The sequence below is a fragment of the Scardinius erythrophthalmus genome (genome assembly GCF_964197995.2).
Source record: "Scardinius erythrophthalmus genome assembly, chromosome: 8".
Classification (NCBI taxonomy): domain Eukaryota; kingdom Metazoa; phylum Chordata; class Actinopteri; order Cypriniformes; family Leuciscidae; genus Scardinius; species Scardinius erythrophthalmus.
In genome coordinates this window covers 9,402,590-9,425,486 of record NC_138228.1, presented here as the reverse complement: position 1 = coordinate 9,425,486, position 22,897 = coordinate 9,402,590, and the positions used below count along the sequence as shown (strand labels likewise).

Sequence of the window (22,897 nt, the reverse complement as noted above, 5' to 3'; positions counted from 1 at the left end):
TTTTACTACAAAACAAACTCTATTTACTTTTCATATATTGAATATTTTATATATTAGAGATGCACAATATATATCGTTTTAATGTATTTAATGTTTTTCTTTTGTTATGATAGTGTAAATCTCAGTATGATTATACATATTTCAATCTGTATATTATAATGTGATGCCTAAATTTACTTGTATTATTTAAAATATTTTTTTAAAGATTTTTTTTGTTTCATTTAATTATTTCATAGTTATGATGACCAATGAAAGATAAATGGCTGAATAAATGAATATAATTACTGGCTTATCATTATTGGCCAGAATATTTACCAGTGCATCCTTAAAATGTATATTTAATGGTTACGAAATCTTTGGAAAGGAATGCAAGGCCCTCACCCCGCCGTCATGCAAAATCTATTAAATTTCATTCTTATGATCCGAACTGCTGTTATGGATTGTGCCATGTTCTCACATTAATAGGAAAAACTATAACAGTCAATGGGATTTTTAAAAAAAAGGGGCAGGAGTTCTTATTAATCAGAATAGCGACATGTCTTAAGAGTTGAATGATGAGAACCAGGGAATTGTGGGTAAAGGGCTTTTCTGGTAGGGAGGAGACAGACAGACACATTAATATTCTCTTCCCAGTGAAAGTGTTTCGCGGGAAAAAAAGGGAAAAGAAAGAAATGAGACATCTATCGCTCTCACCCCATGCTTTTATTTCCTATTGCCTCATCTTAAATTTCCATTATTCACCATGAAAAGCCAAGCCAAGCCTATTCACACTCCTCTCTGACACCGGCGGCCCCCTTCACACACACGCTCACATACATTCACTTCAACCAAACACCATTATTAATCATCCCTATCGGTTTCTTCCATCTTCCTGCTATTTGCTGTTTAATCACTAAAATAATATCAAGAGGGGGGGTAGAGGGCCCGTTACCATGACGACCAAATGGAAAAGGTCAGGGTGAGTTTATCTTATCAGCGATAGAGAATGGTTACTAATTACAGATAGGTACTACCAGTGCTCAGTCCACAGGGCCCTGCCTTAGAACACTATCAGCAATCCACACCAGCCAGATATTAAAATTATCTATAGTCATCCACATACACACATGCAGACACACCTCATCCTGGCACACATCTGATGAGATGGGCCTCGGCTTTCTGTAATGTCCATTAACCCTGTTAATTCACAAATTGCACTTAATACTACTGATAAACAACGTTTGAGCTAGCTAGATTGTTTCTACTTTTAGAAAAGCTTGTACTTGCTAGTTTTGATTTATGACAAGACCTAGCATAAATAGCATTAATGCTTCACACTAATGGTGCAACCTTTATCAGTTCAAGTAAATCATCATCAAATATTTGTATTAGTGTAATTGTCGTGAAACCAATACCTAACATCCTGACAACAGAATCCTGTTCGGAGGCGACAAGACGTTCTGAACTGGCTTTGTAACCACTGAACTATTGACCCAAACCAAAGTGACTGTTTCATTTAGTTGGCTTACCAGTGTTCTTCTGAAGCGAGTCGCACTCATTAATGTTTCCTTACCATCATTCGCGGTTAATGACAAACCAGTTGTAATTAGATTTAGTGAGGCTGTGGAGATAACGACGCTAATTAATGGTAGGTGTTTGTGTACGTGCATCCGCACACATAATGCTAAAGCTAGCTCACCCAAAAATAAAGATTCTGACATTATTTACTCAAGTTTAGAGCTGAGAGTGTATTTTTGATGAGTCTGTTGATCCAGTCTACAGAACTAGTCAGAATGATTCGTTCATGAATCACTGATTCAATGATTCAGCTTTTACTGTTAACAGCTCACTAGAGGGGAAGGTTCTGTCATTATTTACTCATTGTGTCAAAACTGTAAATCTTTCTTTCACAGAGTACTAGAAGTGAAATTTTGAACATCGTGGACACTGTTTAAGATAATGAAGGGAAATTTCGGACTGATTAGGAAATGAGTTGTTCGTGTGAGTAGGATTCTTTGGATGAATCTGTTGATTAGGGATTGTTTTTTTTGTTTGTAGATTGGCACTGCGCATACCACTTTATGTATTTTCAATCACAGGCATCACTGTGCGCTTTCAAATCCATAGTTTCCCAAAATACCGTATTAACCATTAAAAAAATTATTTTTAAAGTCACAGTGATCATCGTTTTCATGATCGATCGCCGCAGTCACGTCCGAGTACTGGAGTTCCCTACTGTTGATCCAGTTCACAAAACTGGTCTGAGTGATTTGTTCATCAATCACTGACTCTGGTTCAGTTGTAATTGATTCTTTTTGAATAATGCTTAAATTATGGTCTGTTTGTCATTCAAAGCTATCATATGACTTCAAAATACTCTATATATTTATAGTGGTATGGACTACTTTTATTTAAATACCTTTTAATCCTGAAAGCTACCATTTATTGCAATGTTGCTTTCACCTCAAGAAAGTAATGCAGGTCTGTAATGACTTGGGTGAGTACATGTTCATTTGAAGTTAAACCATCCCTTTAAATTTTCTGTTCTTCGCACACAACTTTTATCGTTGTGCGTTTTGGTTAAAGAGAGCAAACAGACATGTTCTGTTTGTTCGCGTCTTAGACATGCACATCAGAGTATGCTGATGCACTCCTTCATTTATCATCGTTGACATTTGGCTGTGCTCCTTCTATCTTCCTCTCATCTGAAAAGAACACATTTTTCCCATCAGAAATCCCGTTGTGACTTTTGCGTTCGAGGGGTGGTGATACTTCCTTTCACAAACGGCATCTCTGTGCGTATCTTTCCCGGGCTGCGTTCCCTGCCTTCTCCCCCATCTCCGCTTCCCCCTTCTGTACTGCTCTCTCTTTCTTTCTCAACATGGATGTTATCGGAGGCACTGAGGGCTCCAGTGATGCCCTGCCTCTTGAAAATACCCCCTTTCTTTCCTGCTGGCAGCTGTGAGCTGGTTTATATTTAACGTACCTACTTCATCTGCCCTCACCCCCCCCCACTCTACATTCGCCATATACTTATCTTTGCCACCCTCACACATCGCTGTATTTTTATTATTATTTTTTTATTTTCTGCCTGTGCGACAATGGTGAAAGATAACATTTCAACAGCAAATCCTGCCTCTTTCCTTCTCTACTATCATGCAGATACGTTTTTGTGCGCCTCTACCTTAGATGTGGCACATGCATACATCTGACCACAGCTGAACAATGTGAATGCACGTGAACAAAAGTCTTTTGTCTAGCTTGTGAATTCTTTCTGATGAGGTTCCTGTGCAACCGTTATGGGTTTGAGCAGCCTGAGGTGACACTTTTTTCACCGCCTTTTATCATTCGTTCATCCAAAAATGAAAATTCTGTCATCATTGACTCACTCTCATGTCATACCAAACCTTTCTCTCTTCTGCAGAATGTAAAGAAATATATTTTGAATAATGTTATTAACCAAACATTTCTGGTTACCATTGATTTCCACTCTGTTATGATTAGGCAGAAGTTTTCTAGATTTTATCTTCCTCATTTCCACAAAAAATCATTTGATGTCCCTCATAGTCTTATATAAAGAATATCAAGAAGATATTTAAACCATTAAGTAATGATTAGCCTAATGGTTTACATGACATCAGTGAGAGGAGCGAATTGTTTGGGAGCAGTGCTGGCCGCTGAAGTGTTTTAGTATGTGTGTGTATAACGGTTAACCTCTGTCTGTCTGCTTCAGCTCCTGGCCAGTAGCTCAGTGTTTTTATGTGCTTTTATGGTGATTAAGTCATAACAATTATACAAGAGCCATAAAGGGATTTTCTCTGCTTCTTGAAGAAATATACACATTCAGACACTCACTCTACAAAATATTCATATATAAAACGCATGTATTAATTTAAATGTACACTACCTTTCAAAAGTCGTAAGATTGGGGTTGAAAGAAGTCTCTTTGACGGGCAAGGTTGCATTTATTTGATAAAAAATACAGTAAAAACAGTAAAACTGAAATATTATTACAATTTAAAATAAGTTTCTATTTTTATATAAAGTATTTATTCCTGTGATGGTGAGCAATTTTAATATGTCATGAGTAATATGCTGAGTTGGTGCCCAAGAAACATTTCTTCTTCTTATTATTATTATTAATGTTGAGAATAACTGTTCTGCTTAATATTTTTGTGAAAACCATGATAAATTTTTTTCAGGATTCTTGGATGAATAGAAAGTTTAAAGGTTTATTTGAAATCATTAGTGATTTGTGACATTATAAATGGGTTTAGTGTCACTTTTGATCTATTTAATGTGTCCTTGCTGAATAAATAAATACATTTCTTTCAAAAAAAGAGAAAAAATATAACAATGTCCAAATCTTGTCACTTGTGTGCAACAATTTCCTTTTGCCTCTCTACTATGTCAGTAAACCGTCCCCGGAATCTGTTGAATTATATTATAACATGAAATTCAAATGGACCGTGTTTACATTCTTAATGTGTATTCCTGGTCGTATTTTGAACATTTCATCAGTGCACATTGTTTAAAATCTTTGAAATAATTTATCAGAACCTATTAACTTTCCCTTTCCACTTACACCACTTACGCTGTGCAGGATATTGGATGGGTTCAACCTAGTATAGAACTGCCATCAAACAATTCAAGCAATTGTAATTCTTTGATTGCGTAGGTAAAATGTCGAAATGCTCTTCTTTAGGGCATCTTGTGGTCTAACCGCAGTGTGTTTGTGTGATCTGCCATGTTTAGTCTTTACTCTGGACTGGAACAGCTGGGGATGTGTCTGGACGGGGGAGCTGAAAGATCTGTACAACTTATGTCTTCTTGAAGCTCAGATCTCAGGGTCAGAGTCTGGATAAACTGTGAAGGCCGTGTGCATGTCTGTGTGTGTGAGAATATGTGTGTGAAGAATGAGAATCGTCTCTAGTAAGGGGATGACGATGAATCTGCTGCGTTGTGTCAGAGCAGAAAGTGAAGGGCATGATGGAACGGTGAAAAGAGGGAGGGAGAAGAGGATGAGAGGCATCTCCTCCACATACCGTCGGGACGGCTGCCTCTCCCTTTTCCTCTGAAGAGTCTCAGAAGCGTTCTGGGTGAAGATGTGTCTTAAGAGGGATGGCTCTCATCCTCCCTCTACTCTTTCAACTCTTCTGCCTTGCATTCTCTCACTAACTCATTCGTTGTAAGATTTAGTATATAACACACACGCAAACATTGAGTTTGTGCAAACGTGCATAGTGTCTTGAAGGTTACGGCGACTGATATTAATGTATACTTTTGATATTAATTTAATCTGCGATCGTTTCTTTTGTTGGCTCACGCTGCTTTAATTGAAGGAGTTTTCATGGGAAAAGAATGTGTCTGAATATTGCCTCAGGCTTATCCAAGGACAGCTTATATCAATCAAGTTAGGGTCTGATAACAAATGCAACAATGTCTTTGAGAGGCCGGTCACTAGTACTAAGAGTCTCTTTTACCTTGTTTAGTATTTGATGAGGTGAGTATCATTAAATAAAACAATGTCAAGGTCTTTTATTTGGCTTTAGTTATGCTTATAGGGGAAAAATATAGAATTACATAAATTAGTGGTGGGCGATATGACCAAAATCTTATATCAAGATATGAGTAATTTTATTTCATGATAATATATATCATAATATAGTTATTTTATAGTAAATAAGGTTTTCATAAATACATTTTTGAAATTTCATAATTCTTGTCACTAATTTCAATATCACAAAAAATAATACTAGCCTAAGTAAAAAGTCAGTGAAAAATGAGAACAAGGAAACAAATCACAAGCAATTGGACAAAAATATGATAGAACAAAGACACAAATGAAATAGACCTACCTGAAAAACTTCAAATTAAATATAAATTAAATATACATTTATTCTTATTAAAGTTACAAAAGTGATTCAGTCAGAAGCATTGAGTGATTTTCTCTTTGTCTTTTGTTGTTATATTAACATTAACATTAACACTAGAACTGCCATGGCGGTCATTTTGACCGTTTTGAATTTTATATCTGCAATAAGTTTGTTGAAAAAATAAATACAATCCTGCTGGTACCTGACTTTTCCTAAAAGTGTCTGTATTTTCATTTAAAGTGTTTTTCATATAAATTACACATAAGGCAAAAAAACAAATGAACATATTTACCTATTTCGGCCATAAACGGTCATATTGACCGCACTGAATTTCGCGGTATTATTATACATATACCAATATACACAACAATAAAATGTGGTAAAAAATACACTAAACATCTTCAACAACAAATCATTTAAATGTAATGATATTCAGAACAGACCAAGAATAAAAAAATAACTATAAACAAGCCAAAATGAAATAGGCCTACTTTATAAGCGAAAGTGAAAGTAAGTGGCGTTAGGCTCACGTAACTCTCTAATTAGCATCAAAATGTTTCAACATTTGCGATGTATTTGGATGGTAAACTATTCTTTATTATAGGCTTTGTACTTCACTTCTGTTCCAATATCGACGGAAAAAGATCATCCTCTTCACACGCGCAAAATGGTACGAATTGTACTAGGCTACTGAGAAACAGAGCAGTGGAATTTTTATATGTTAGGTTGACTATTTTATTATTATATTTTATTATGGCTGTAATGAACAGGCTGCAATGTCAAGATTGCAATGCTGGAATATGGTGTGTGTGTGTGTGTGTCGGCGGGCGCGGGCGCGATCGAACAGTGCAACATGAAACATAGGCTACTCCGTCATTTTGTTTAGGACATCTACAGATATTATTTATTTATAAATGTATAATTAAACGTTTTTAAATGTACAGTTTGGTGTTGTTTTGTTTTTAAAAGACATCCTAATACAATAAATGCATTAATCTCTCAATTGGGTATTTATCATTAAAGATATAGAGTTTGGAATCTAGCGGTCAAAATGACCGCTTGCTGCAGTTCTAGTAGTTATGGAATTATGGACCCGTTAACACGGGTATATGCTGCTGTCACTTTAAGACCTAATGCACTGATCTAATATACTGATACACATGCTAAAATCACTTGTTTTTAAATAGCAATGCTTAAAAATGCATGCAAATGATAAGCTTTTGTGACGGCACAGCACTTCAAAGTCACGTGATTGCATAGCCGCGGCAGAGACAATAGTCAAAAATCTTTCCGGTTCAGGAATACTGGTTAATCGTGCCTACCGGTATATCGCCCAACACTAACAGAAATGCACTTGTAATAGAAGTCTACAAGGCAGTTTAAGGATTATATTGCCCAATAGACTTCCATTGTAAGTGCATAATTGCAAACACTGCTGACAGACAAGTCGAGATAGTGCTTAACTTCTATTTATTGCACAATTTGGAAGCATTCCTTTGCTAAAACATGAATGTAAGCAAACCGAGAGCAGTGTGTGTGCCTGGCTGTATTACACTTGTATGTGTGTTAACAGGTTGTGACCCCTGCGTAACCCTACGGAACTGTTTGCACTGATGCTCATTATTCCATTAGATGCGTCTTGGCAGCTGTTGCCCTGACCCCTTTTGAATAGACAGAGCTTGATGCGGCTCTTTTGCTTAACACACACGTTTGCGTATTGATCTGAACCTCCATGGGGGGAGGGGTACTTAATACAAAAGAAGTGTCAAAATCTGTGTCAGATAAATAAGCATGATAATGCTGTCCATATGCTTGTCAGATTCTTTTTATGCTGATTTCACACTCTGTTACTCTCTGATGTTGCTCTGCTAATAAGTGATAAAACTACACAGCACAAATAATGGGTTCAAATAGTAATTTCTGTATTACTCTTACTATTTTTATTGGTATTATGTGGTATAAATTAAAGTTATGAATTATACTTGGAGCCTTGAATTAGGTCTAACTGGTTTTTGCATATACGCAAAGGTAAGCATCCAGTGCATGTGATGTTAATTTCATCATCAGCATAGTATGGGTGTACTGTATACTTTTTTAAACCACACTATGCATACTTTCAGAGTTTGCCTCAAAGGTTAAGTTTGCTTCATTAGGGCTTGGTATTGAAACAGATTTGACAAATCGATTCACAAGCTCCTGATTCAAATACATTTCAGTTCAGTATCAATTTATTTGGATATATATCATGTACAGTACATATACATTTAAATTTCTCTCAAAAAACAATCTCTCAACTCATGTTGTAAACTGTACAGGGAAACATATCAGTGGTACATTACTATAATTTTGCCCATATTCAATTGCTATTTAGTTTTAGATATAATGATCACACTCAAATAAAAACATTGTATACATTGTTCTACTCCTTAATGATATAATTATGTTTTCACTCAAATTTGTGTTGAAATATACACATTTGATTGTTTCATGTCGTTTAAGGCGGCATTAAAGCAACATTTATTGTTTGAGTTTCAGAATTTGAAAGCTGTTTGTTACTTTTATATCAAAAGTAACCAAGCACAAGCTTATTGCGATTACTGGATGGGAGGCATGCTACAAAAAATGTTTGGTGAAGTTTTGTTCACGCTTCAGCAGAAAACAGCAGGGACTAAAAGATCAGTTTTGGAATTCAAGAATTGTTATCGGTTCATCAAAATGAAGATTGATTAGAAATCGATTAATCGATATCCTTAATTTATCTCTGCTTGCCGGCCATCTTGTTTTGTTAGTCAACTATCTAGGAATTAGAACCTCTTTGTCCATCCTCAGATCTTATGAACATTTCCGCTTTTAATCATAAACATAAGTTTTGCACTTGCTGTAAGGTGGGGTGAGCGTGGCGTGAGAGAGGAGGAGAGATTGAACCGGGGGGGAGTGAAGTTGCCAGGCAGCCGGAGTGGAGACCCTGGACTATCGAAGCCAGGCACGCAGACAAGAGCCAGAAGATAAGCCGCCTGATAAAAGATAGAAAATAGCAGCAGATTTCAACTTTCCCACCATCCAAGATTCTCGGGGAGGAGGGGCGGCTGAATCAACTACTTATTTCATCCATCCGTATCTGTCTTTCCCCACGAACAACTTGCAAGGCTATTGAGAAGGCGGACACACACACACACACACACACACACACGTTCAATCTTACAAATGTGACCACAAAAAGCTGTTAATTGGTTAACGGTAAATTCCCTTAATAAGTACCTGGGGAAACTGTGAAAGATCTAATCTAATCTAAAGTTTCATGTAATTTTACAGTAAAATGCTATTAAATGTACCGTTTTTTGGAAGACAAGTAAAAAGTACAAAGGTTGCACTTTATTTTACAGAATGTGCACTTTCAGTGTACTTGCAGTGTACTTCCTAAGAAAGTACTGAGTAATATAAGGTAACCACATGGGTTAAGATTAGGTTTATCCAGTTATTGTTATTACTTCAAAAAGTATATAGTCCTTTTGATGTACTTATTACAGTAATTACAATAACTGGAATAACCAGGTACTAACCCTGAACCTACTCCTAAACCTAACCTTAACCCCTGTAGTTACCCTATATTACGCAGTATTTTCTTAGGTAAGTACACTGTGAGTACATACTGTAAAATAAAGTGCAACCAAATCATCTTATTATTTACTGTGATAAGCCCGAAACTGACATTCCCATAATTCACAGTGACACTTCATTTTTGATGGTTTTTAATTTAAATAATCATGTTTCTTATTTTTTGTTGTCAGTTATGTACATTATGGTTTTATGTTGTGTTATGTTGCATTTAATGCATTGTTTTGTATTTGTGTGCACCTTCTATATATTAGTATTTATATTTGTGGAAAATGCATCATGTGGTTTTATCTTTCCCCCTGTGTTATTATGGTGGATGCCAGTATAGTGTGTTATTATGGTGGATGCCAGTACAGTAAAAGTATGAAACAGATTTTATTAGCCGCATAGCACTGCTAAGTAAGCACAAAAGGGCTGTTGGATGTTTAGCAAATTACATTGCATTTTTTTTGTTTTCAGTTTAAATATCTTTACATTTGTTACTACATCACTATTCTGGCAACCACAGCTGCCAGCTCTTTTCTGTAAAAACAATAGGATTTTTGTGTGTGTATGCACTCACTTACCCCTAGCTTTTCTTTTTCAGTCATTCTCTCACATAAATACTTGTACACGCCCCCTCTTTCCTATCGTGTCTTTCTCACTCTGCAAACAAACACAGGCGCACATGCTCGGATATGAGTCTGTTTACCCACACATATGATCTGTTTAGTCTATTTCTGCTGTTGTAGCGATGGGAGGAAGGTTGGAGGGGTGAAGAAGAGATGTGGCTTGGTGTAAGATGTGTGTGTGATGAAGCACCAGTTAGAGGGTGTTTAGCACTCTCTCTCAAGAGGGAAAATGCGCCTTCTCACCTCTCCAGAAAAAGGGGCCAAAGAGTGCTTCTATTCCTCAGAGAATGTTCTGACCTTTTCTTGTCATATTTCCAGATTATTGAGAATTATGTAGTAAACATACATTATCGTTAAAACGTTTGGGGTCGGTAAGGTTTTTTGAAATATGTCTCTTATTCTCAACAAGGCTGCATATTTGATTAAAAACACTAGTATTGCGAAATACTTTAAAGAACTGTTTTCTGTTGAAATATAGTTTAAAATGCTATTTATTCCTGAATTTTCAGCAGCCATTACTCCTGACTTAAGTCACATGATCCTTTAGAAATCATTCTAATATGCTGACGTTTATTATCATTATCAATGTCGAAAGCGGTTGTACTGTTTAATATTTTAGTGGAAACTTCTTTTTAGGATTCTTTAATGAATAGAAAGTTAAAGAACAGCATTTATTTGAAACGGAAATCTTTTGTAGCATTATAAATGTATTTACTGTCACTTTTGATCAATTAAATGTATCTTGCAGAATAAAGTTTTCATTTCTTCTTTCTTCAAAAACCAAAACAAAACAAAAACATGACCCCAATTATTGACCCCAGTGGTATTGTACATATTCTGACAAATTGCCAACAAATAGATGTTTTTCTGATTCCGTCCCTCCATTACATTTCCAGTCCTGTCTATACCCCATATGTGACCCTGGATCACAAAACCAGTCACAAGTCGCATGAGTATATTTGTGGCAATAGCCAACAATACATTGTATGGGTCAAAATTATCGATTTTTCTTTTATGCCAAAAATCATTTGGATATTAAGTAAAGATCATGTTCCATGAAGATATTTAGTAAATTTCCTACCGTAAATATATAAAATATTTATTTTTGTGAGTGAATGCAGCACAATCGCCAACATAAATGGACAACTTTAAAGGAGATTTTCTCAATGTTTTGATTTTTTTTGGCACCCTCAGATTCCAGATTTTCAATAGTTGTATCTCTGCCAAATATTGTCCTAACAAACCATACATCAATGGACAGCTTATTTATTCAGTTTTCAGATGATGTATAAATCTCAATTTCAAAAAATTTACCTATGTTGTGGTTTTGTGGTCCAGGGTCACATATAAAAAAAAAAGGTAAAAATAAAAGGACTTTGTCATGTACCGGGATCCCATTGTTATACAAAACCAACATGGGGTAATTTCTATAGTGAATGTGTTATGCTTAGTTCTAAAATATTTATTGGTCTGAAAATTCCTGTTTGTGAGCACAGTTCCAATTAAATAATTAAAAAAAAATCATTTTTAAATATCAAATTTAAAAAAACGACTCGATTTCATCTCTTCTGTCAGTCTCTGACGCTGTTCACGTTGTAAACAGTGCGGCGCCTCCTGGTTCTACGTCAGAACGCCGGCTCAAGATTGGCTGGCGCCTGCATCAGCATCACATGTGTCGTGATGCTCACGTGAATAGCGTCAGAGACTTGTTGAATAAAGTCATTGTTTTTTTATTGTGCACAAAACGTATTCTCGTCGCTTCATAACATTAACGGTTAACTATAGTCACGTGGACTATTTTAATGATGTCTTTACTACCTTTCTGGGCCTTAAAAGTGGTAATAACGTTGCAGTCTATGGAAGACACGAGGGTGAGTAATTAATGACAGAAATAAAAATTTTGGGTGAACTATCCCTTTAATGGCTAGAAAAATGGAAATTGGTTGGTCAAAAGGTGTGAGAACCGTGGATTTTTGAGCCTCAATATTATGTAATAACTTGAAATGTTCTGTACTGTTCCCCCTAGATATGGCATTTATATATGTGTTGTACGAGAACGGTATCAGTGTAATTGTTCCAACACAGAAAATAGACGTCAGACGTATTTTGGCTGGGCTTTTTTCCCCTCTACAGGAAAGGTCTGATAAATTGGTTAAAGCAAGTTTGTTGATCTGTACTTGCAGGGGTAGTTTTTCTCTCAAAGGGGCATGAGAAATACCCTCAGACGCACCATTCATCTCTGTAGCGACTAGACCGGCTTGTAACCTTAGAGATATCGTTGCCGACAATCGCACCTGCCCTCTGTGGACACAAAGAACAATTTCCAGAGCAGGGGTAAAATCTGATTTCTCCCCTGTTCGGTGAATCCATCTCGGTTTTTATTCCTGCTTTTCTTTCTCTCTCATTCAGTCTCCAGCCCTATCGCCTCTCCTTGACCATTATCTGGCAGACAGCTCCTGCTCATTAAGGAGTTAATTTTCTTCTCTCTATCTCTGATTAGTATAGTTGAACCTAAAGCACTGTGAATTCTTTAAATTTTCCCTCCCTGTTATCAAAAGGAGAAAAAGGGGAATGGGGGGATATTTAATCGTTTAAGTAGTCTTCCTGGGGAACTGCTTCTGCCGTTTCTGTTTTTTTCCCCTCCCTCTTCCCAGCAATGTAAAGAAATCCTGCCGAAGCCGCCCAGCTCAGTAATTCAGTTTTTAAAGCATGAAAAAAAAAAAAAAAAAAAAAAAATGACTTGATGAAATTCCACTATCAGCTCTGAACCAATATGCAAAATATCTCGCTGGAAATCAAATAGCTATTATGTTTTCATTTCCACGTCGGCGTATTTGCTTAATGAAGAGGAGACAGATCAGACCGGTAGAGTCTGCAGGAGGCGATAACCGGGAACGGCTCGCAGCTATCCACACAGAGTGACGCTCCCAGTCACTCTCTGAGAGAGAGAGAGAGAGAGAGAGAGAGATGAAGAGTGAAAGAAAGGAGAGAGTAATAGGGAAAGGAAAGAGCTTGCACAGGCGAGAGAGAGAGGCAGAGAAAAGGTGCAGACAGTAACATGATGGAGGGATGTAAAAAGCAGAAAAGGAAGCGCAGAGTGAGAAAAGAAGATAAGGAAATCGAGGGATGTCTTTAAAATGCGCCTCTTTGCAGTGTCCCGGGCTCACGACTGTTTGATGTTTGACAACCTGCTGACAAATCCACGGCGAGGATCAGTCAGGCCCGTTTGAAGTGCTCCGATGCCCAGCGCACATGAATACCATCACCACACATTATCACTTTATAATACTTATGATAATGAGTGATTATTGTAATCACTCACTCGTGTGATTTGACTGATGGAAATGAGAACAGTATCTTCCTGCGCTGTTTACTCTTTTTATTTCATTATTAACGAGCCTCGTCAAGTATAGCTATATTATTTGTTCTGTGTTCGTGCTCTGTCTTAAGAGTTCTGATAATTATTCTTCTTCGTTTGGCTGGCGTTCTTCTTACTCTTTATGTTCATGCTTTGGCAAATACAAAAGATATTAAGTAAATACACTGTGGTGTTTATTTTTAAGCCCCCCCCCCCCGCCCGCTCTCGCATTACTTTTTCAGTTAAGAGTTTAAAGGAATATTACATGTCTTTTGAAACCTGTACGACTTCCTCCATGGAATGCGACAGAAGTTATTTACAGAAGAATGTCCAAGCTGCTCTTGTCCAATAAAAATGGATGGTGACCATAACTGTTTGGCAATATTCTGAGTATGACTTAAATATTGGTCTATATCGCACATAAAACTATGGTATGGCTTCAAAAGACTTGGAATATTGCACATGATGCGGTAAAACTGCTTTTATGGTGCTTAAAAAAAAAAGGCACCCATTCACTTCCATTATATACAGAAGAGCAGCGTGAACATTCATTGAAACATCTTCTCTTTGTGCTGCACAGAAGAACAAGTCATATGGCTTTCAACATGAAAATGAATAAATGACGATAGAACTGTCTTTTTAAAAAGAAGTTAAAGGTATAGTTCACCCAAAAATGAAAATTTTGTCATAATTTACTCACCCTTAAGTTGTTCCAAACCTGTATATTTTAAAGAATGGAAGTCAATGGCTACCATCAACTGCCTGGTTACCAACATTCTTCAAAATATCTTCTTTTATGTTCAGCAGAAGAAAGAAACTTATACAGGTTTGGAACAAATTGAGGGTGAGCAAGTGATGACAGCATTTTCATTTTTGGGTGAAGCTCAAGATTTATTTATTTTTATATTTTTATTTAACAAAAAAAATGTAAAACCATTTTTAATTACCTTTAATATTTCTTTTTAAACAGTCCTGTAATGTGACAAAGGAAAAGTCTTCCATGTGTGATTTAATAAAATATATAAAAAAATAAAAAGATGGAATATAGCATGTCACACCTCTGGTCATTTTGTTTTACAATTGAATGATTATTGGGGCAAGCTTGCTTAATGGCCTTCAACTGTATAACTGTGAAAATTAACAATATGCCATGAATTAAAGCACATTTATTGCTTTAAAATGGGCTTATCAAACAGGTGATGTTGTGTGGCCTAGACACTATGAAAAGAAGATGTTAATTTAGTACAATGATTAATAATATTACACCGGTGCCGGTTTCTAATTGTGAATGGTGTCTTGTCAATCACAAGACTCTTTGGCCTTGTGTGGATGAAGTTACTCTGTTTTACTGATTGAAAACAAGAGTGCTATTCACTACCTCATTTCACACCGCATGCTGTGTTGGCAGAAACCGAGACGGAGCGGGTCTTGGCAAAGCAGGTGAAAGTCCACTCCTGTACGGCAGTGTGTCCGCAGAGGTCCTGCCAGTGGTGCGCAAGCCCAGAGGCTCCCAGCTTATCTTCGGCTCCAGCGACGCTGGTGACACGAGTCCCGTCAAGTTTTTAATGTTGTTTATATGTCTATGGGGTGTTTTTAAATATGCTTTAAGACAAACCATGTGCAAATTCATAAGTCAGCACCATTGCTGAGATTTTTCTCCTTAAAACTGCAGTGAAAAAGACTCGCTGGTGTCACACACTACCTTGTAACCAACCACGTCAACATTGTGGGCGGGCTTTAGCATATCATTAACTTTGCTGCGAATCAGGGGATTCTCAAGACAAGAGAAGCCAGGTTATCCCGGTATATTTTTCTGTTGATATGAAAAATCTGGTACATTTAGCAATATAGTGAGTGAATTATGTAGGCCTATATGATGTATTTTACGATGTTATGATGAACCATATGCCTTTCTCCACTGGCATTCGAAGTTGTTCAAAGCCTTTCTAAGGATGTTGATTTTTAGAAGGCATGGCTGAGATGGCAAATGGGAACATGGTGTGTGTAACATTAGCAACACACAGCTGTTTGATAACGTAGTCAAGCCAAAGGCTAATCATATTAATTACTGTTATGTGTCTGGCGTTGTAGAGAACGATACATTACCATTCTGATACATCGACTTGTATACGAGCCTGTATAATTCACTCTTCCTCTTCTTCTAAATCAGTTTCTGGTTCAAACATATATGGCTGAATTAATTCACTTGCCATCGTGTAGCATTTACTACAGTAAAGTTGACCAAGTGGATCTCTGAGCTGGTGTGATTGAGTGGAGGCGGGGACTCATTTGCATATTCATGATTCCGTATGTACTAAATGAAAAAACGGTGTAGACTTACATTCAAGATAAATAAAATTGTTTCACAGGAAATAAATGTTTAAATATGTAATTTTGGTGTTCAAAGATGAGTTTTAAGGTATAAAATGATTGACTACAGGGGGACTTGAAGTCTCCTTTTGATTTATGTGGGCCGCTGTGCTTTCAAGTGCCCGGGATCCGGTCTAACCCTTGGATCCATCTAATTACTAAGAGCGTGTTAATGCCCTTGGCTCTGATCAATGTGTGTAGCCACTTGTGCTTGAAATTATAAGTACTGCAGGTGTACCGCAGTTCTTCCTTGAATGCTCGCACACACACACACACACACACACACACGTAGACTCTCACCAAAGGCTCACTGTTCTCCTCGAAGTATCTTTCTTCACAAGTCCCTGATTTCCCGATATAAGCAGTGTTCTTTCTTTTTTCCACTGTGTTTGGGCTGTTTGGTAATGTGGTGATTAACGTGATGGTGAGGAAGTTTGTTCGTTTAATCAGGGCTCAGGTTTGATGTGTTGTCTCTTGGTTTAATCACTGCCGCTAAGCACACTGGTTTGATGTGGACGGGGGCTGCTTAATAAAGCCCTATCTCCTCCGCCTTCATCAGCTTTCTCACTTTGTTCTGTCTGTTCGAGTGCCAGTTAGAACTCAAAAGTGTATTTCTTTCAGTTGATCTCCTTTCTTTTGCTTTGTATAATAGACAAAATAGGGGCTTTTACAATTGACATTTTAGTCCTTAAACGTGGATTGGGAAAAGTTGTCATTTTTATCATTTAAACAATATAATTGTAATTTATATTTTACGTCATTTGTTTTAAATCCTAAATTGTTTTTATTTTATTATAAATTCACAGGTTCAAGTTATATTTCAATGCGATCTATACATCAAAAAGCACTTTTATGCATGTTAAATGTTCTTGAGTGCTATATTTTCCCCTCCTTTTTTCATAAAATGTATGGCAAACAAAGTTGCCTGCTGACATTCTGAATGTAGACAACCCTTTTCTGTCGTCGGTTCTGTGAAAAATGCATATTATTCCTCGTATAAGATGAAGAGGGAGAGCAGAGACTTTTTTCCGCGCCATTTGATGTCTGTAAGCAGTGATGCGGCGATTTATTCATTTAACCAGAGCGGTAATAGGAAAGAAAATCATAATTCAGACTTACATTTAAACACAAAATGTAATTGGAATTTTAAACAGAGGAGCCCCTTTGTACAATTATGATTAAAGGAAAATTAATTGTATGAAAATGTCGCCACAGATATAGAAAATTAGATCTAGCAATGCCCAGACTACATTCTAAAAATATGGCGTATGGGATCGATCTTTTTTTACTTTTCTCTCTCGCGTCCTTTATTACTAAGGTCCAAATCTAAGTGTGTTAATTTTATCTGAAATTACAGTGAACCATGCAGGCGTGGAAGTCGAAATTAGCCTAAAGATGTTTCATTTACAAAGACAGAAACACTTTGTCAGGGAGCGATTGTTTCCAAGCATTATCTCCGCCTCGTTTTAATTGCTTTGGAAGTGAAATTAACAGAATTAGAAAAATTGCCTTTGCCTTTTTCTACAAGGCTCTTTATTCACGGGTATTGTTGTGTGCTTTGTATAGATTATAGGCCTCTTTGTTCTAGGAAGTGTAAATATATACGCCTCCAGTCACGGCTTTAGCTCCTAACAATCCCCTCTCTGTTCATCACAACTTAATGAAAATTAATTTATGAAAAACCTGTGGTAAAATCCGATTTTCCAACCCTTGGTAATTTTGCTTAGATGCAGATGCATAAAATAGTGGGTGTCCTGGTTGAGTTTAGCATAGTGAAAATGTGTTTGATGAATTTATGTGAAAACTGTAGTTTTGCTCATCTTAAACCTCATTAGAATAACAATACGGTCGACGAAGGTTGAATTAGCATGCAAACCGCTGTGGTGTCCATGAGGGAACAAGCCATACAATAAACGTGCTCTCTGAGAATATCATCATTTAAAACTAGTTTTACTACTACTGCTTCTGGAAAGGTTTTTATTTTATTTGTTTAAATATCAACTAATTAAATTGGTATTTTTAAACACCAGTGGTTGGTTATCTCATCATGGTTTAAAAGTGTAAGGTTTTGTTCAAACGTCTGCCAACTGGGAATGTATTGAGTTATACAAATGAGTTAATCACCCTGGCCAGTGATACAACACACACACCGTTGTTCATATACTTCCTTGTGGTCTGAAGCTCTGGGATTTCCAACCAATTAAAACTGTAAAAGGCTTGTAGCAAGAAGGTTTGAAATGAATCTGAATTTTCTTGCTTAATCATGTACTTTATCACTTTTTATTTACAGAACACCCTACTTCCTTGAAGATATTAACAGGGTATATTCACATTATCTTAAGCCTCTCAACTGAGGCTTTGGCATGATATGATATCTTTTCAAAGGCCTTTCAGTGTCAGATGACTTTTATTTTGTATTGCTCCTCTTTTTATGACCGCTCTCTCTCTTTTTCTCTGCAGGCTCTATTGGGGATCTTAATGGAGGTGAGGATCCATCTGATGATGTAAGCATGTCAGGAGAGGAGGGCGGAGCTTCAGACCAGGAGGACTATGCAGAGTGTGACGGTTCAAGTCCACCTTCATTTACGCCACTTTATAACGAAGGTGAAACGACGCATGCTAAAACGGCTTTCATACGAATAGTGTCAGAACCACCTGAATGTTCCTCTAACATAACCTGTGTTGTTTTGTGATGAAACTGATATTGATAGCAGTATTAGACATCTCACTCACATCTGATCGTCTGGATTTCGGAAAACAGCTTCCTTTTGCCATATGACTTTAATGGATAGTTAAAGGATATAATTTAAATTCACTCTCGTGTCGTTCTAAACTTATTTGCCTTTTTTTGGTGGAACACAAAAGGAGATTTTTTTAATCATATTTTAAGCTCAAAAAATGACCCAAAAACCCCCAAAACAATCAAAGAACCATAAATCTATGAACTTCTGGAGCCATGTGATAGCTTGTTTGAAGTATAGACTGAAATTTTTCAATGAAAATCCACTCGAGCTTTCTAATAAATGTTATTGAACGTGCAAGACATTGATGTTTTCTGCCGCTGATGTCCAACCTGACACCATGCATCTAAAGCTGCCATATTTGACTTGAGAGCTAAAGAGATTTTAGTAAGAATTTATCATTATTTTTGTTATTTTTACTTAACTTTTTATGCATATATATATATATATATATATATATATATATATATATATATATATGTATGAAAAAGCAATGTGAAGATTCTTAAATTCAGTTTTTAGGTTTTATTGAAAAGAATAACGCCATACTGGTTGGGAATGACAAAAGAGTGTAAATAGTGACAGAACTATTACTTTATGAAATAACGGTTCTGTTCAGGAAAAGGAAACTCTTGCTTGAATGAGATACAAAGCTTTGTTTAATCAAGTTTTCTCTGAAGAGAGTTCATCACAATTTAAGATTAGATTGTTTTAATACCTCGTTTAGTTTTTATAGACTTTGAAAGACCTTTTATAGACTTAAACAAATTATGTGAATCTTAAATGAGGTAATTTTTGCAGACATCAATGGATATGGTTGCCTTGTTGCACTTTCTGTCTGGTTTTCCATCCGTAAGATATTTAAGTCACATTCTTAGTTGAGATTTCTGTTTTTCCTCTTCTTTTTTTTTTATCTGGAAAATTCCTGTTCTTGTGAAATTGGGGACTGAGGAGATAAGAGCTGGTTCGTTGGCTGCTTTTGATAAACGCATGGAAATTCTGTCAGGTGCTAATCGTGAATAGTTTAGAGATTGTCCTGTTTTGTTTGTGCGTGCGTTTAGACATGCAAGTATGCGGCATTCGCAAGTTTGAGTTTGAGGTGATGTTTGTCATCCTCCTCTTTTCCGGTGTGAAAAGAGGGTCTGCGTTAACGTGTTTCTTTAGCTCTTTTTTTCCCCTCTATCAATCTCGCCCCCACCCCTCGGGGCTCCACTGTTGCCCGGTGCTGCTATTATCAGCCTCTGTAAATCAGCCGTGTTTGACGAACCTGCTCTTTCAACCTGCGATCAATACCAGGTCTTTATCAGGCCAGCAGTGGCTAATAAAGGCAAGCTCCCTTATCCACCATCTGGGAGAGAAAAAGACAGGCGATAACCAACTGATAACTGCCTCAGAAAAACACTCAACCAGTCACAGGACACACAGTGTCGATAACCACCTGTAAAAAATAAATATAAATGAAAGTACCACCTTTTAATAATCATTAATGGCAAAGCAGCCGCTGGTTTCCATGTGAAAGGGTCAGTCTGAAGTGATCTGAAGGAAGATCTGATGGTGAAGTCGTCATCCATATCAGCAGAGAGCTGATAAACCTTAAGCAAAGATGACTCTGTGTTCCAGAACACCTTTTGTTATCTCAAACCCGGTGAGGAGGTCTGATCGTGGGCTTGATCTGGCTTATGGTTTCACCAAGACTGCAGTATTTAACTGGATGGAAACATCTTAGCCTGTACAACCAGCTAGCCCCACTTCGGGCGCCATGTTGGACTCAGAGTTAGTATAGTTGAGCCTTACAAGAAAAGAACTTGACCCTGCCATGATGATCTGTTTGGGAGAAAGAACTTTGAGAAAATTGACTCTAAAAAATTAGGCCAGCCAGGAAGAATGGAGCAAGTTGGGTGACTTTGCCCTCCAGGTGTGACAAGGGAAGTTGCTGTTATCAGATGAAAGGAGGTTGTTGGGTTGGCGACGGGGTGTGTGTGTGTGTGTGCGTCAGTATGTGTGTTTGCATGTGCTGGTAGACTAAGGAGACTGCCGGGGAGCCAGGATGGTGGCAGCACCCATCCACCCCGCCCTCTTTCCCTGATACCTGTCGTCTCTGCTCAGATGATATGGGAGATTATATTGATAATATTAAATGCAATAACTGTGGCTCCAGCTCCTCTCCCCACGCTGAGCGCTGCAGGATAAAATCAATGTGCCATTCAATGTGATTTATCGCTGAAAATAATAGGGCTTCTTAGGCAGGGAGGGAGGCGCGTCATGGGACGGCATGCGCTGGGACGGGCTGAGAATGGCGGTTGGGCCCGGGTGGAATTGTCGGGGCTGACGACAAGGGCGTGTGCATGTGTCATTTATTTGATGATGAAGATCTAATCTCCAACCTGTTGCATTAATAACAGCATGCTCTGACCACGTCACATTTATGGCCTGTATCGATCGGTAGCTATCGCTGTTTATCGCCACGGGAATGCAAGGGTAAACATGCCCTTTGTGCACCACAGATGAGCTGTAATCGAGGTGGGGTGAAGGGGAGGGAGTTGGGGAAGGGGAGAGGGAGAGAAGAGGACAAGAAGTCATGTCAATTTACTCATACACTGGCACTCAACCAACCGAAAGAGAGAGATCGCTATCGGAAAGGTGATCACATTGATCAAAGAGAATTAGTAATCATTGGCATCAATGTCTGGGAGATCTGTACTCTGTCTTTCACACTGATGAAAAAGATCGGCTTTAATAAAAGGAAGACGCTGGCCGTCTGTTGGCTGGGGTTTCCAATTCTCGCTTGGTAAATCAAAAGCGTATGGGTCGGGTTTAATCCTAAGATGTCGTGTTCCCGAATCACACAGGCCTCTCTGTTGACCACTTTTGATCATCAGTGCGAGACCATCACACTCATTTGTTGAGTATTAAAGAGAATGGTAGAACATTAAGAATTAAATATTGGACTCAGGATTCAAAGTAAACATCACATGCTAAATGCAAGTTAATATTATAAATAAAAAAAAAATATAAAAATTTATATTATGTAAAAATATACACTATTGTACAAAAGTAACTTTAAAAAAAAAGAATGCTTATTTGTAACGATGCATTTATAATTGTTTAAAAGATTTATTTTTCAAATAAATGCTGAAAATTCAGCTTCGACATCACAGGAATAGATTATATTTTAAAATATATTAAATAGAAAAGAGTTATTTTAAATTGTTATAATATCTCACAATATTAGTTTTTGCTGTTTTTGATCAGATAAATGCAGCCTTGGTGAGCATAAGAGTATATCTTTTTGTATATAATAAATATTATATTTATAAAAATTTTGGAATACAATAAAAATGTACCTCTCAGTGTACTTATGTACCAATTACATAAGTAAAGAATAACATGCAATTAGCTGGTCATGTAAAAAAAAAAAATAACGATATTGCACAAACTTACACTCTGGTTGTTTTCAGAATATGTGTGATTTTTGAGTGTTAATTCCCTGTCATCAAATTGTTCCACTTGTTTTGACACAGAGCCAAGAACGCACGAGTCCCTGGCGGTGCCGGATGAGGGTGAGGAAGATGAGAAAGGACTGAAACGCTGTACAGAAGATGAGGAGGAGGAAGAGGCAGATGGGGAAGGGGAACCCCAGTGGAACGGTCCAGGTCAGTCTCTATCTGTCCCTCTTTCAGGAGTGTTTTACTGATGCATGAGTCACTGGCTCCTCAGGAAGGGCCAGCCGTAGTCATACTGTCACCCTGGCAGCCATGAAACAATATAGGCCACGACTTTATCGAGATATGCGTTTAAACAAGAAATGATTCAGTCTGATCTGCCTGTAAATTTCAGAGAAAGTACTGTCATTCTCATACCACTTGGGGGGGGGGGGGGGTTGGGTTTTGCTTTGTCACTTTTTTTCTCAGTGATGCAGTGGTGCACAACAACCCCGTGACATCACACTTGTGGCACGTCTGAGAATTCAGATACACTTTCAAATCTGTATCCCATGGAGCCTCATTAAACAATGCTTTAACTCCAGGGTCAAATCACAAAGTTGTCATGTAAATACATGACTGTTAGCCCAGAAAAAACTCAGAAATGTTCTAATAGTCTCTGTGAGAGTCGGGACTTGTCTCTCTCAGGCAGACGGCCCTGATTTGATGTAATGTAACTAGTGCAATAATATATAATATTCATAATGATTTATAATAGTTGTATAATATAGTTGTATATTAAATAAATAAAACAGTTTACGAAGAGTGCAAAATGCAATTTCAGGTTTGATAATTTATTAATAACTTAGCTAAAATGTTTGAATTCAAGGGCATATTTTTTTATGATAAATAATTTTGGTCCTCT

At 37.2% G+C, this 22,897-nt stretch overlaps 1 protein-coding gene across 1 annotated transcript in view; it reads left to right on the top strand.

Annotated features, from left to right (window-relative positions):
* The window catches only part of zfpm1 (zinc finger protein, FOG family member 1), a 78,320-nt gene that overhangs the window by 21,466 nt on the left and 33,957 nt on the right, over positions 1–22,897 (top strand). The window contains exons 2-3 of the mRNA XM_081371997.1: positions 18,270–18,413; positions 22,072–22,203. Coding sequence (XP_081228123.1) covers positions 18,270–18,413; positions 22,072–22,203 — 276 coding nt within the window. The remainder of the gene's footprint in view (positions 1–18,269; positions 18,414–22,071; positions 22,204–22,897) is intronic.